This window comes from Xenopus laevis, chromosome 8S (genome assembly GCF_017654675.1).
Source record: "Xenopus laevis strain J_2021 chromosome 8S, Xenopus_laevis_v10.1, whole genome shotgun sequence".
NCBI lineage: Eukaryota > Metazoa > Chordata > Amphibia > Anura > Pipidae > Xenopus > Xenopus laevis.
Genome location: NC_054386.1, coordinates 87,908,562 through 87,924,648, shown reverse-complemented (window position 1 = coordinate 87,924,648; position 16,087 = coordinate 87,908,562). Strand labels below are relative to the sequence as shown.

Genomic DNA, 16,087 nt, shown 5'->3' with positions numbered 1-16,087 from the left:
TGTTGAAAATGCCTATTTTCTCTCCTAGAAACCTTAGAAATCCCAGCATGAAGGTCATTTCTGGAGAATTAGAGAGTGAGAACTTACATATGCCCTAAATATCCTCGAACTATGATTGAATGATTAATATACAACTGTTCTCCTATGCTTGTAAGATTTGATGAGCTAAGGGCGTCCCTGACCAAAGGCTGGAACTTCAAGGGGAGCTTGAACTGAAAATGTGTGACAACCCCTGGTCTAGTACAATGCTAACAGTTGGCAGGGAATACTTGAAATGGTTTAATACCAATGGTTACTAATTCCAGAGAAAAGTATGTACAGTTAAGAGAATCGTTAAAAAGAAGACATAGGGATTTGCTACATTTTTTAAACATAAATCTCTTGGAACATTGAGCCAATTCCTGCTGTATGTGCAATGCGGAGCTAGATAACAAAATCACTAAAAGATCTCTGTGCCGCTGTGACTTAAAGCTGGCCCTAAAAGGCTACGTTTAATGCCAGGGACATTAATATCCTCCCAGGCAACTTCCCATAACTAGTAAACAACTCTTCCTACATAATCTCATGCCGTATCGACGTTTCCCATTCCTGATGCGCCCAGAGCTTCTCTGTATACAAAGCAATAGGTATTTACTTTACATATAAAATAGGCAGCCGATATAGCCCTGTGTCTGATCGCAGCACGTTCAAAAGCACTGACTTTCATTGTCAGTCTGACAGCCCAGGATGATCATGGACAAATGATGAATTTCGCATTTTAATTACACCAGAACAGTGCCAGACTGGGATGCTAGGGGCCCACCAGAAGACCTTAGACCGGGGCCCACTTTTCAAACTATTATTTCTCCTCACTCAACCTATTTGTTCTCCTAGTCTTTTATCAACTTACTATATTCTTCTATTATTACACATTTTGTCCAATTAAGAAATAGGGAATGACCGTGAGATAGGCCAAATGGTTAGAAGCAAGAGGCCCACTGACACCTGGGCCCACCGGGAGTTTTCCTTGTATCCAGTTGGGCCAGTCCAACACTGGACCAGAAGAAGCCATTTCTTCCTGATTGTTATTTTATTGCTAATGGTATGGACATAGGGCAGGGGTCCCCAAACACCGGACCGTGGACTGGTAGCGGGCAGTGGGCTGGGCCAAACAGCCATGATGAAGCCCAGGAAGCTTTCTACTGATCTCAACAAGGACCAGAATACTGTTTGGACAATTCTTTTTGGTAAGCCTGAAATGAGCCCACACATCTCCCCTCTCCACTGGTCCGCGTAAAAATAGTCTTACTTGAACTGGTCCGCAGTGCAAAAAAGGTTGGGGGCCACTGACATAGGGGGTATTAACTTAAACAGAAAATTTGTACTAGTGCATTTGTAACACATAGCAGCCAATCCGCAGGTAGAATAATTAAAGTAAATCTCTGGTTGTTGCACTGTGCATTAGTCAAGGTGGCTTATGAGAAATGGTGTTGTTTTCAGTGGCTCCAAAGCAGGTGCTTATTTTTGAATGCAGAAGTAACTTTTAGTTGTGTAAAAAAACAGTTGTACTGCCAAACAGAGCATCCTGTAGGCTGCCAGTTGGGAGTTGCTCCCCAACTCTCAACTCAGGGATCCCTGCCCGAGGTGATTGTATTAGTAAACCAAGATATAAAAATACAATCTAAACCTAGACTGGCTACTGTTGCAACATAACCATAAACATATGTGCATGGTATACAGGATGTGACCAGTGAGAATTAAAAATTTTCATCCCCCAAGCGTTTGGAGGCTACAAAAAGAAAGCTGTAGGGGGTTTTATCAATGCTACTTCTAGGCACAAATACACAAGTGAATACTACACACACACACACAACATGTATTAACGTATGTGATGCACAATAACTTTTCCAAGTGATCACAAAAGATCATTTATTTGCACTTTGCTTAAGGTTTCATGGAAAGCATTAATATTTTATCTGGATTTCAATCCGTACATAGCTGAACTGCTATCACTGTGACTGACTGCAGTATAGACAAAGTAGCACCAAGGACAGCACCTATTCTCCTCCTCAACTACTGGTTGGTTGTTAATGGCACTGGATGAAATTTGTCACTGTTCCCTACATATCTAGCAATGACCTTAACTACAATGGGACCCTTCAATAGACTAAGGATCCGTATTCCACAGTAAGATCTTGTCAATGGTTGGCATGTGAACTAGCAACTGGTTAATTATAAGCCATTTATTTTGGTAGCGGGCCCTCTATATTGGTGGCTTGGTAAATATTCTAAGGAAAGCAGCAGTATTAACACTACATTAAAAACATGTAATCCGGGGTTTGCTCAAAGCAGCAGTCTGCCTTACTTTTAGTGAGCCCCAATGCTAAGAAATCGTAACACCCCTCTCTCCAAAAATAAAAACAAAATGGGATGATTCTGTGAAAATTAGCATTTACTAGTGAGATTATGGCACACTCCCACATATATACAAATACGTGTAATGGTAGTAGTGTACACGGCAAGTGTTTGCTTGAGCTGGAAAGCATTTTCTTTCTGATGTATTTACCTTAGCTCACTTTATTAGCTTGCTCCCTTCTTTGCCATCTCTTGACTTGCTCCATTGCCTATAAAGATCTGCTGTATGGCTTACCTAACTGTCTCCGATCTTTAATTCTTATAGATTGACACTGAATTCAGCTTTAGCTTCCGCCCTTCCATTATTGATCAGCTGTTTGCCCTTGCAATCTTGGTCCTGCTTTCTTTCCCTCTGTTACTCGGTTTTCACCCTACTCTACAATTTCGGACCCATCCTATAACCTGACAATCTGTGTCAGCCTAATTGGACTCCATATGCTCACAATTTAGGCCCATCCTATAATCTGCCTATAAAAGTCTGGTTTCCATCCTTACTTTTTGAAATAATGCCATTCCATGCCTATTGTGCCAGATCCATACATCCTCTTCCTGGATTACCCAATAACAATGTAGGTGTATTGCATAATGTACTTATCTATCTGCTCTCTCCCCTTCTCATTCTCCTACTCTCTATTTGGACTCACACCATTCAGTACCCTGTTACATGGACCAAAACAAATGCTCATGCTATCTAGCCCTATTCCACCTTGCCTATACAAGCCTGTGTTCTCCACCCTGTTTCTCAATCTGTTCTCTACCTGCCAGTTTGGTAATTCTCTCTCTGTCTTTGGCAGAGTTTTAATGTTATCATTAGATGTATCTTCCACCCTGGTTTATTAATACCTACATTATTTTCCATTACCAGCAAGAACTTTTCTGCACCAGCATTTAGCTCTAAGTTTTAATACCTATCACTCCACTTCAGCACTAATGACTAGTCCTTAGAATTATCATAAACCACACAAATTTCACCACTTCATAGTACGTTAGCATGCAATAAGCTTGATGGACGCTTCCCCAACAGATCAAGGGGGCCTTCCCTGTGTACCTGAACAATGACACGAGGGTCACAAGGAGAAATGGGGGTATGACAAAATACTGAGCCCTTCCCCATAGTCTGTAAGATGATGTACCTTAGGTTGAGGTCTGGAGGACAGGGGGCGGGACATGCGCTGATAGGTCTGGAGGCTCCCCTGCCATGAAAAGAAAACACATTATACACATGAGGAGGCAGGAGAAGCAGTATGCAGGTAATCATCCTATGCATCAATTTGTCTGTCCCTACTCCTGAAACTCCTTTCTATTCCCACTATATTTATTGACTTGTGAACTCTACAGAGCAGGGACATTCTTCCACTTGACTGTCTCTGCATTTAATCATAAATGAAATGGTATTTATTCCATGTGATGTATCGAAATCCCTGTATTAGTGATCTATTTATATAGTAGTGGTATACAAATAAAATACACATACATATACACAATTGGACTGCACGTGACAGGTAGGCCCATTCTAACAATGTTTCATTTGGTCTTCATGATTTATTTTTTTACTAGTTAGCCTTTCTATTATCTATTTCATGCTTACAACTGAAAAGGACATCTGGTTGTTAGGTTCACATTATTCATATTTGACTTGCTTTTCTTTGTTTTCTGGACTTCTCCTATTCATCTTCCATCTTGACATCCAACAGGATGTTACTTGTTACTACAGGAATTAAGCCCTAGCAACTAGATACCAGTCAGAGAGCTAAATAAATTGCATGTTGCAAAAAAGCACACACACAAAAAAATAAAGACAAATTTAAGTTTAGGGTGGACTACCCCTTTAATATTAAAATTGCTGTTGCCTCTATAGAAATTAAATTTCCCCTCTGGTCATGGTTAAAGCAGAGGTTCTGTACAAAGCTAGCTAGGCAAGGCTGTATATTTATTTCATGGAATGTAATTACAATAAACAAATCACAAAAAACAAGTACCAAGAAGTCCAAAGAGACAACAGACAACAAACTATCCAAATGAGTGATTCACAAACAAGGCAGAAAACACCCAGCAAAGTAAAATGCAGTCCCTGTAAAAAGTATGAATATAGTGTCACCAAGAATCACCTTCCGGCACTGTAAAAATTCTGCTTACAAGTACAAGGCCTACATGCTTTATTTACGCATAGTCATTAAACTGAACGATTCCCAACTGAGAAACAAGCGTGAGATGTGGCCGCACAATGCGGGAAAGAGTTCTGTAAAATCTTAAATTACACGTTTTTCACCCTTCCAGCAGCAGCAAAATGTATATAGCTGTATTGGTCCCAGAAGAATCCTGTGCCAACATATCCGTTGTGAAGGATAGCACTTCCATGCTAATTCCAGACTTCGGAGATCTCTTCAACGGTTAATTTGCTAAATATGTGCAGAAAATTAAAGTCCCCTACTCTCCCAAGCTGTGCATCGGTCTACTAGCGGTATATTATGCAGAGGGTTACAACACTGATTAGAAGGGCTTTAAAGAGGCCTATTCAGCTCCTTCTACTTGAATTAATTCGTAAATACTCAATAAAAATCATATTTGGCCAAAAAAAAGTGCCCTTGGCATTGCAGAGGGCCATGGGAGCATATGCTGCATAGCCTTGTGGGGCTTGTAGTGCCAGTTTTAAGGTTATGGCTCCCCTTGTAATGCTTCAATACCCTCATAATCCCTGTGCTTTCTGTGTTTCAAAGAATTTCTCCCACATTATGAGTGCAAAGTCATCAACAGCAGCCTGGAGTCTTCTCATATTAATCCCTAGTGTGCAGGCTATTGTAATGTATTCTGCTCCTGTATCCGGCCTAAACCCTAAATAATCCTTATTACTGGTTTTGGAATACATTGAGAGGAAAGTAAGATGCACAGGACAGCATTCAAGATACCAGTACAATAGATCAGAAGCCTTTCTGGCCAAGCAAACTCTCTCCTTCTCATACTGCCTGTGTTATAGCTAACGTATGTATGTATATTATATATATAAGTGCTCATACACATGGGTGTTTGAATAGGCGTCTATTCTTATACAAGCAGGACTTATTCTAATCTATATATTGTGTTGCTTTAAATGGCAGTATTATATTTTATATTTATATATATATATATATACTGTATATATATATATATATATATATATATATATATATATATATATATATATATATATATATATATAAATATAGAATACAATGTAATCAATTCACTTTCACATTCTGTCATGATTTTTATGATGTAGTTTTTATTGCTAAATGACTGTGTTTATACTGCAAATAATTCACTCTACATTTCGTTCCTGAACCAGCAAGTGTATTTTTTAGTTGTAATATTGGTGTGTAGGTGCATCTCAGGTCATTTTGCCTGGTCATGTGCTTTCAGAAAGAGCCAGCACTTTAGGATGGAACTGCTTTCTGGCAGGCTGTTGTTTCTCCTACTCAATGTAACTGAATGTGTCACAGTGGGACCTGGATTTTACTATTGAGTGCTGTTCTTATATCTACCAGGCAGCTGTTATCTTGTGTTTGGGAGCTGTTATCTGGTTACCTTCCCATTGTTCTGTTGTTAGGCTGCTGGGGGAAAGGGAGGGGGTGATATCACTCCAACTTGCAGTACAGCAGAAACGAGTGACTGAAGTTTATCAGAGCACAAGTCACATGACTGGGGGCAGCTGGGAAACTACAATATGTCTAGTCCCATGTCAGATTTCAAAATTAGATATAAAAAAATCTGTTTGCTATTTTGAAAAATGGATTTCAGTGCAGAATTCTGCTGGAGCAGCAATATTAATTGATGCGTTTTGAAAATATACATTTTTTCCCATGCCAGTATCCCTTTAAATATGCTGAGACCTATGCCTCAAATGCACCCCTTCAGTTTAATAGCACAATATACAGCCTGATCTGTCATCATGAGCCTCTACTGCCAAATACACAGATGATTATTGAACAAAATCTGTCTTATTTCACTTCTCTGGTAGGAAACTATAAAATGATATCTACCAATGGTACAGACCTGCAAAATCCAACATGTTGAGCCCCTGTTTGTCAGCTGATGTGGAACCTAATAGGCCTGTTAGTGGTACAGACCATGAATATAGAGTCTGTGGCACTACGGTAGTGGGTACGAGCTATAGTCTAGTGTGAACTTAGGGTAAAGACAACCACCTTGAGCATCTGAAGGGTGCAGAGAAAACAAGAGGGCTGCAGTTCTTGAACCATAAGGCTCCATAACAATAAAGAAATTTCTTGGAGGCCCAACCTGGTCTAGGATAGCCATGTCCTAATGCAGTGATCCCCAACCAGTAGCTCATGAGCAACATTTTGCTCTCCAACCCCTAAGATGTTGCTCTCTGTGTCTTCAAAGCAGTTGCTAATTTTTGAATTCCAGGAAGAAAGTTTTAATTGCATAAAAACTAAGTATAGTGCCAAGTAGAGCCTATTGTAGGCTGCCAGTCCATATAGGGGCTGCTAAATAACCAATCACAGCCCTTATTTGGCACCCCAAGGGATTTTTTCATGCTTGTGTTGCTCCGCAACTCTTTTTACATTTGGATGTGGCTCATGGGTAAAAAACATTGGGGACCCCTGTCCTGATGCATATTCCAATTCCCCATACATGGTGTACCCTACATGTAGGGGGTTATTTATCAAAATCTGAATTTATCCCATTATTTTCTGAAATATACTCCGACCCAATCTGCACAGGTTATTTCCCTTTATTTATCAATCCATTTTCCCGAACCGGTAAAAAAAATACTGAAAATCGTCCGAAATTTTTGACTTGTGCCGAAAACCACAAAATCTTGGATTTTTGCACGAAACCCAGTGCAGATCAGGATATCTTCAGGACTTCTCCCATTGACTTATATACAATCTCGGCAGGTCTGAGACGCCGGATTTTCAGATTCAGACTATTTCCATCCTCGGTGTATAATAAATCATGAAAAATTTGAGGTTTTTTTCACTAAAAATTCAGATTTTAGAGTAAAAAAAAAACCTCACATTTTTCGAGTTTTGGGCATTCTTAATAAATATACCCCAATATCTTTTGCCTGTATTAATGTAGCCATTTATAAACGAGGGATGCACCACCTTTACCTAAGATTAATTATATTTACCAAACATACAGCTGCCCCATTGAATTAGCAAAACACAATGGGGGGAATTCACAAAAGTGTCGGGAACGAAAAAATGTCTTTAAAATGTCGTAGAAAGTGTCGTAGCAACAGCCGACAAATTCACAGAGCATTTCTCCGCCAGTTTTCCGACATGTGCGACACTTTTGAATTAGTGTCGTTAAAAGTGGGCGTGGTTTTTTCGGCGCCACTTTTCCCGTCATTTTTATGAATTACTTGTAAACTCATTTTTTTTACCGACAATTTTTCAGACACTTTAGGCTCTCCAAAATGAAAATGTCAGACAAATTGTCGTTTAAAAAGTCTTGGTAAATGTCGTTTGTACGATGAAAAGATATACGACATTTTAGAAAATTGACAGACTTACGACACATTCAGAGACGGTAACATCTGCCTTTGTGAATTTGCAGTTCGTACGACATTTTACAAATTTGTCGACCGCCACTTCTGGGGTTACTTATTTTACCAACACTTTTGTGAATTCCCCCCAATGTATTGTTTAGTTTGGCCACTTTATTAGCAGGACCTGCACAAGCATTGCCAACATATGGTTCTCATGATTGAATCCCTAGTTGTTTATGGGTGTTGGTGACAAATGGGAAGGATGTACAAGGTGCAAGGAATCAGGATCGGTGCAGAGCCTGTAGTAAGGGTGGCATGGAGGAAGGCAGAGTTGAGTATACCTTTCATTTCCCCTGCTCTTCCTCCCTCTAGCCTATATCACTGTTGGGAACTCACACCTATGCAAATACGCTGAGCCGTGCATGGATTAGCATATGCAAATGAGACTCATGCATATGTATTTCCAGATGTGTTGGCTGCGGGGTGAGGTTGAAAAAGGCCAGGATGGAATAACTGTTTCCTGAGGGAAGAGAGAAGCATACAATACTGACCCTGATATTAACTCCCTCGCTACCAAAAACCATGCAGTCTTCACTCTGTGTGCGCTTCTCTAAAATCAGGGGAAGCCAAAATCAGAGTCTTCCGGTGCATAGGAACTACAGCACTCAGGATTTTCATTGAGTTGTCGGTGGGAGTTTTAGCTCACAAGAGCTGGAGATTAGCAAGTTTGAGATGCCTTCCTAAATTAGATATATGTCTGTATGGTAAAATCTAAATCTACTGCTGTACATATACAATAAACTGCTCTGAATGTCACATATACTCCCACTTCTGAGCTCTATATTTCTAGTATATTAAAAACTTGCACACACAAACATACATACGTGTCTAATATAATTTTCTGTTGCTTTCTATCAATCTTGACCTGTCAAAAACTGATTCTTAAATAATATAGCTCACTGTCCTGCATGTCTTCCACTTTTCTGCACATCCTCTATTCACATCTCTGCACACCCTCTACTCACACTCCTCTATTCACATCTCTGCATATACTCTACTCACACTCCTCTGCACATTCTCTGCTCACACTCCTCTGCACATCCTCTATTCACATTTCTGCACTCCCTCTACTCAGACTCCTCTATTCACATCTCTGCACACCCTCTACTCACACTCCTCTATTCACATCTCTGCATATACTCTACTCACACTCCTCTGCACATCCTCTATTCACATTTCTGCACTCCCTCTACTCAGATTCCTCTATTCACATCTCTGCACACCCTCTACTCACACTCCTCTATTCACATCTCTGCATATACTCTACTCACACTCCTCTGCACATCCTCTATTCACATCCTCTACTCACACTCCTCTATTCACAACCTCTACTCATACTCCTCTGCACATCCTCTACTCACATCTTCTACTCACACTCCTCTGCACATCCTCAACTCACACTCCTCTGCACATCCTCTATTCACATCCTCTACTCACACTCTTCTGCACATCCTCTACTCACATTCCTTTACATATCCTCAACTCATACTCCTCTGCACATCCTCTACTCACACTCTTTTACATATCCTCTACTCGTACTCCTTTACACATCCTCTACTCATATACCTCTGCACATCCTCTATTCACACTCCTCTGCATTTCCTCTATTCCCATCTTTGCACATCCTTTACTCACATCTCTGTGCATACTCTGCTTATGCTCTTACACTGTCCTACATGACTTATAGTCACACTCCGCTGTATGTGCCCTTTCACTCTGCTATGCATGTCCTGTACTCACATCTCTGTATGTGCTCTGCCCACATTCTTCTACTCACACTAATTTGTACATTCCCTATTTACCATGCTCTATACATCCTCTACATATCCTCTGCTCCGCACATTGTCTACTCACAATCCTTTGCATATCCTCTGACCATACTATTGCAGATATCCTCTACTCACACTGCTCTGCATGTCTTCTGCTCACACACTCACTAAATGCACCTGCTATTTGAAGATACTAACTGGCAAGTATACTTATTTCAAGATAAGATAAATTATACCGGTATCATCCTTATTAAGACTACAAGTTCTTAGTCCCCAAATATTCCTCCAACACTTTCCAAGCCTTGAAATTAATACATTTCGCCCATATATTCAATTAGTCCTTTAATCCAGACCCCAGTTACAGCCTACATGTATGTATGTTCTGCTGCCCTTCAGCAACTGCAGATTGTAGGATCTTTCCTGTTACACTAATGGGTTTTGAAAGATTAAGACTGGTCTGATTTCCACAGCCAAGGCAGAATAGAATGTTATGGCTTCTGAGTCATACCTGATATAGCGGCAGAAGGGATTCTTTGCATTTATCTCAGCTAAAAGCTAAATAAGGATTCTATGTTCAAAAGGTTGAACTTGAAGGACCTGTTTTTTTTAAACTATGAAACTATTGACACAATTTTGCCATATATAAATATCTGTCTGTACATTAAGAGTCATTGAGAAGCGCACACATCCCTTTTCAAGCAGATTAGAAGGACACGGTCCATATCAGGAGGCCCTTAGAGACAGCTGAGAGGCCTGTACTGGTAACTCCATGCCTTGTTTCTCTCTCTCCCCACACAGTACGGTTGCGTTCCCTCTCCTCGCTGCCCATATTATCTGACAGAATAATCAGTCAATTGAATCAGAGAATTCCTTTCCGAGCAGGGTAATTTTCTCTCACTCTCTCCCACCCCCTCCCTTTCTCTCTGCTCCATCGGACTCAACCACCTGCTATAGTCAGTGAAGTGGAACGGCTTGGAATTAGCCCTGAAATTAGCACCAGTCCCCAGTTAAAGAGCTGGCAGGAGCCGAACATGCCACCGTAATAGCCAAGAATGAGTCGGCTGCTTACATTCCAAGGTCCAGACTCGAAATGACAAGCCCCAATGTCACCCTCCTCCTGCTACCAGATATAATGTGCAGCTGCAGTGACAGGGAAATATTTTAGGAAGTGCTTTGGCTTATAAACTGGGGTGGTTTTTTCTATTGCACATTTGGCCCCTACCACGTTTGTCATATTCATGGCAAAATGGCTACAATTGGGGTGCTGCTGCCAACATCAGATTTCTAGTAAATATAATGAAAATATTTACCACTGAAAGGGTCCCATGACAAAAATTGGGGTAGATAAGCCTTAGCATCAAAACCATGGCAAAAATAATACCCATACTAGGGTGTAAGGAATGTTGCTAGAGATGCACTGAATCCAGGATTCGCCAAGATTAGTCCTTTTTCAGCAGGATTTGGGTGAATCCTGCCTGCCTTGAACCAAATCCAAATCCAAAAAATTGCATGACTTTGGTCACACAAACAAGGTCTCTTTCTCCTTTTCCTGATTTCCATATGCAAATTAGGGTTCAGATTGGTATTTGGCCATATCTTTCACAAAGGATTTGGGGTCTTCAGACTAATCTTAAAATTTGGTGCATCCCTACATTTTGCTGGTGGTTGTGACTATTGTAGATATAATATTGGAAAAGAAAAACATTTAGACAGTGTAGTGAAGAATAATGACCATGAACTAAGGCAATAATACCTCCCCTCTAAACAAAGGAGTCATGTCAACTGGAACGCTTTGTTCCCTGGTACAGTAGGAAACCATAATGGGCAACACTCCAAACCGTCATTAAAAAGCTTTTATTTGCACATGAAGGGCAACAGTAACAGATGCCCCCTGGTACCGTAACCCAAAGCAATAAATACCAACCAATTAGTTTTTACTGGTTTATCACAGCTGCAATACTGGTTTCTATGGTTTATGGAAAATTTTAAAAACAGAAGAACTGTGCTTAAATCTGTAGTGATGGACACAATAAACTAAAGGTTCACAGCAAAGCAGGGAGTTAGCTTTACAAGTGTCATACCTCCTAACAAGGCTAAACTACTTTCAACTACCACAACAATATGGCATTAGAATGAAGGTTCCATATTGAAGCAAATACTGACACAGACAGTAAATAAAATGTCTAAATTGATTCTGTTCACCATGGTCTAGATCAGGAACCCTCAACCTTTTGAACTCATGAGCAACATTCTGAAGTAAAAGGAGTTTGGGAGCAATGCTAGCATGAAAAATATTCCTGGGGTGCCAAATAAGGGCTGTGATTGGCCATTTGGTAGTCCCTATGTGGATTGTAAACCTACATTGAGGCTCTGTTTGGCAGTACACCTGTTTTTTTGCAACCAAAACTTGCCAGGAATTCAAAGATAAGCACCTGTTTTGAGGCCACTGAGAGCAACATCCAATGGGTTGAAGAGCAACATGTTGCTCATGAGCTACTGGTTGGGGATCACTGGTCTAGATAATACAAGTGTCTGACACTACTGGTTCATTGTAAGCCCATTGCTCCCCTGAAATTCCATCTCTTAGTGCTTTGTTGGTGATTTCGGATATAAACTCCAGGGTGTCTAATAAATGTTAGCCTGGGTATAGATATGGTAACTAAGTCGACCACTGCATATGGCTTTCACACTTCTTGTTATCCTATTGCATCAAGAGAAAAATACTTCTCTATAATATAAAGGAGAGCATTGTATTTACTGGAATATTACATTGGCAAGTAGATATACTCTACACCAGTGATCGCCAACAAGTGGCTCTTAAGAAACACGTTGTTCACCAACCCCTTGGATATCCCTCCCAGTGACCACAAGCAAGTGCTTATTTTTGAATTCCAGGAATTAAGGCAATCTCTAGTTGCATACAAAAACTGTGTACTTCCAATAAAAGTCCACATAGCAGCTACAAAATAGCCAATCACAGCCCTTATATGGCACCCCCAGAAACTTTTTCATGCTTGTGTTGTTCCTCAACTCTACTGGTATTTGAATGTAGCTTATGAGTAAATAAAGGGTTGCTTTCCCACTCTACACCATAACAGATCCCTTGACCACTCTAGAAAAGGCACTCTAACTTGGAGACTTATTTTGGTGTGTAACAAATGTTTACTTGTGCTCTTGCATGTGCACAGTGTTAAAGATGGTCGAAATCACCATTTGACTGCCCTGGCAAAAGTCAGTAAACACACAGTTATAATTATAATGGTTTTGACATGATGCCCTGAGTACACAAACCTTCTTAGTCAATGCCTTAGGACTGTACCTAGTGATAATGGCCTAGATCATACGTTTTAGGTTCTTGTTCCCCGTTTGGAGTCAAATCGACTCAGAGGTACTTGTCTGTCTGGCCTTGCATATAAAGTCAATTATTTTATATTATTGTAAATTACTGTGATACACTGTTGTCCCTAGTCCCTCAATTGCTAATACTAATATGCATTTGGACACTCAAATATAAATACCAAATTGTGCAGTTGTCTCCGCTGTACATAATGATATCACATCATCATATTATAATTGATATTATAAAAAGCTTCCCTTGTTTGTTCAGTAAATTGTGTGGGTGGATTGTGTATAGTGAAATGAGTGTATGCTCCAGAGTCTTGGAAGTGGCAGCTATATGTAGGCTGCAAAGCTGTCATACGTATGCCGCATCATTGAACTGATTTCCTTTCTTATTTAATAACAAACATGACACAGGGAGATACCTGGCTGGCACTGTACCATTATCATCATAAGAAGCTTCCAAAAAAGTCATATTTATCATCAGTCAATCTTGTAACAAAGATCTTGCAGGAAGAGCACTAGAGTCTGTATTTATATACACATATAAAGTATAAGTGAACAGGGGCTTGAGTGTGATGCAAATGATCATGACCTTTATATAAAGCTAAAATAATAGGGTTTGATATATGATAAATGTGCTCTGCTTTGTGTGTTGTATGAGGAACCTATACAGCAGAACAGTGAGTCAGCTCCCATGTCGGGTGCATGTATGAGTATGATTTGTGTTCTCAATAGGGATGCACCAAATCCAGGATTCGGTTCGGTATTTGGTAAGGATTGCGACATTTTAAGCAGGATTCGGATTCGGCCAAATCCTTGTGCCTGGCCGAACCGAATCCGAATCCTTAAAATCATGTGACTTTTCGTCACAAAACTATTAAATAAATTTTTTTTCTCTTTTTCCCTCCCCCTCGCTGATTTGCATATACCAATTAGAGTTCGGATTCGGTTCGGCCGAATCTTTCACAAAGGATTCGGGGGCGGCTGAATCCGTAAAAGTGGATTTGGTGCATCCATAGTTCTCAAAGAGCAAATCCAGACTGGAAATCTGCATATTTTGACAAATACCAGAGGGGCTGCTGTAAGATGCCATTGACAGTCACTGTTTAGTGGGCTGGAGCGGGATGTTTGGACTTCTGTGTACTTGAAATGCCTTGAAGGGCCTATTTTGACTCCCAGTGCAGCTTGGAAAGGAGAATATTAATTAAGGCAGGACAGTGAGTCAGCTTTCTGTGCCTGATGCATGTCGGCATGTGTGAGTATACTCTGTGTGCAGCAGAGCAAGTAGAAGCTATACCAACAAGTACCAAGTATAACTATTCCATTGTGATGCATGATGTGTGCTACAGGGTGTTTCCCGTTTTCAGACTCTGCCATCGCATCGTTTCTTTGTCCAAGGACAGCTCAGTCACCTTCCCATCTGTCCTGTGAAACATTTCATGTGGCAGACAGGTGGCTGGATGGAAACCCTGCTCCTTTGGGGCCCAGAAGTGATTAAATTGGCAGCACAGGCTGTCTAACCTGAAGTTTAGACACTGGCACTTACTAAAACAATTCCTCCCCGATTCTCACAGTAACGTTCATCTAAATCACAGTTTGAACAGCTTATAAACACAGCAGAGGGGGGGGGCACAAATAGGGATAAAACACTAGGGCCCACAGAGGAGCAGATGAAGGTAGGAAGAGATTCTCACCCATTTCAGACTATCACAGCACCCACTCTTTGGAAATAAAGGACGAAATGTTTCATGGGGGGTGGCGTCACAAAGTCCCGAAACAACTAAAGCCACTGCCCTCAAGCACAGACTTGCCATTCCTGTAAATCCTAACATAATCCCTGTGTGCAGGTCAGCAATATATTTGTGTGTGTGTGCGTTTATGAAACCCTCTGGCAGCAACCTTTCCATTGCCCATCCTCTGTTAGTCATCTTGAATTGAGTTAGAGAGGAAATAAAACACAGTTCCAAGAAAAGGCCTCTTTGTCCTTCTTTCCGGGCAAGATTCATGTCTGCCAGAAAATGTTATGACCAACAAAGAACCCAGAGTGCCTACGTTAGCCCTTTCAGAAACCGTGCCAGTTACTCATATGACTATATTTTTAATAAGTGATTGACTTTTGGACTGTGATTTGCCAACATATAAAAAAAGAATTCCCTGCCACACATTCTAAAACTAGGGCCACATGGCAAGACATGATCTGAGGCAGCTTGCCTTGGCTAGCAATGGGTGTTTACAACAGATATAGCAGTGGCTTTGGGATCCAAGAACATATAGGGGTCCTATCTGATGTACAGTATCATTATATCTTTGTAAAAATGGTTACCTTAAAGGAGAACTAAAGCTTAACTGAAGACGTAATCTAGAAATATTGTACATTATGTTTTGGGCTTCTGTACCAGTCCAAGGCAACCACAGCCCTTTAGCAGTAAAGATCTGTGTCTCCAAAGATGCCCCAGTAGCTCCCCATCTTCTTTTCTGCTGATTCACTGCACATGCTCTGTGCTGCTGTCACTTACTGAGTTTAGGGACCCACTCACAATATACAGTACACATAGAATAGAAATGTCACAATATAAGGCGGATTAGTAATTAATACAGATAATTACTACATGGCAGCACAGAAACCAGTGCAATTAGCATCAGAATTTAATAATCAGCAAACCTGTAGCATCAGCTTATATTACAGGGGAAGCTCATTTTCTGCTGGATAATTAGTGACGAGCCCTAAGCTTAGCTTCTCAACAGCCAATCAGAGCCCACTGAGCATGTGAGTGTCACAGACACTTTCCAAGATGGTGACCCCCTGTGACAAGTTTGAAGTCCTGGGTCATTGCTGCTATTGACAAGCTGAAACTTTAGGCTAGTATAATAAAGTCATTTTATAAAATATGTCATTTTTAGCCATATTCATTTTTAGGGTTTAGTTCTCTTTAGGCCTATGGTCCATGGGGCAATATTTTTCAGTAGTAATTTACCCTGTTGGTATGTGCAGATTTGACAGAAAACTTTAGAATGTGGGTTTCCTGAT

General features: G+C 40.5%; 2 protein-coding genes across 6 annotated transcripts in view; one reads left to right on the top strand and one right to left on the bottom strand.

Annotated features, from left to right (window-relative positions):
• The window catches only part of LOC108700312, a 782,191-nt gene that overhangs the window by 441,815 nt on the left and 324,289 nt on the right, over positions 1–16,087 (top strand). The gene's annotated exons all lie outside the window — the stretch shown is intronic.
• Positions 1–16,087, bottom strand: part of npas3.S (neuronal PAS domain protein 3 S homeolog) — a 334,397-nt gene that overhangs the window by 197,081 nt on the left and 121,229 nt on the right. For 3 of the 5 annotated variants that reach the window (XM_018233393.2, XM_041575379.1, XM_041575380.1), the window contains exon 2: positions 3,528–3,587. The exons of the other annotated variants lie outside the window; for them this stretch is intronic. In XM_018233393.2, the coding sequence (XP_018088882.2) occupies positions 3,528–3,587 (60 nt within the window). The remainder of the gene's footprint in view (positions 1–3,527; positions 3,588–16,087) is intronic. 5 annotated transcript variants of the gene reach the window in all.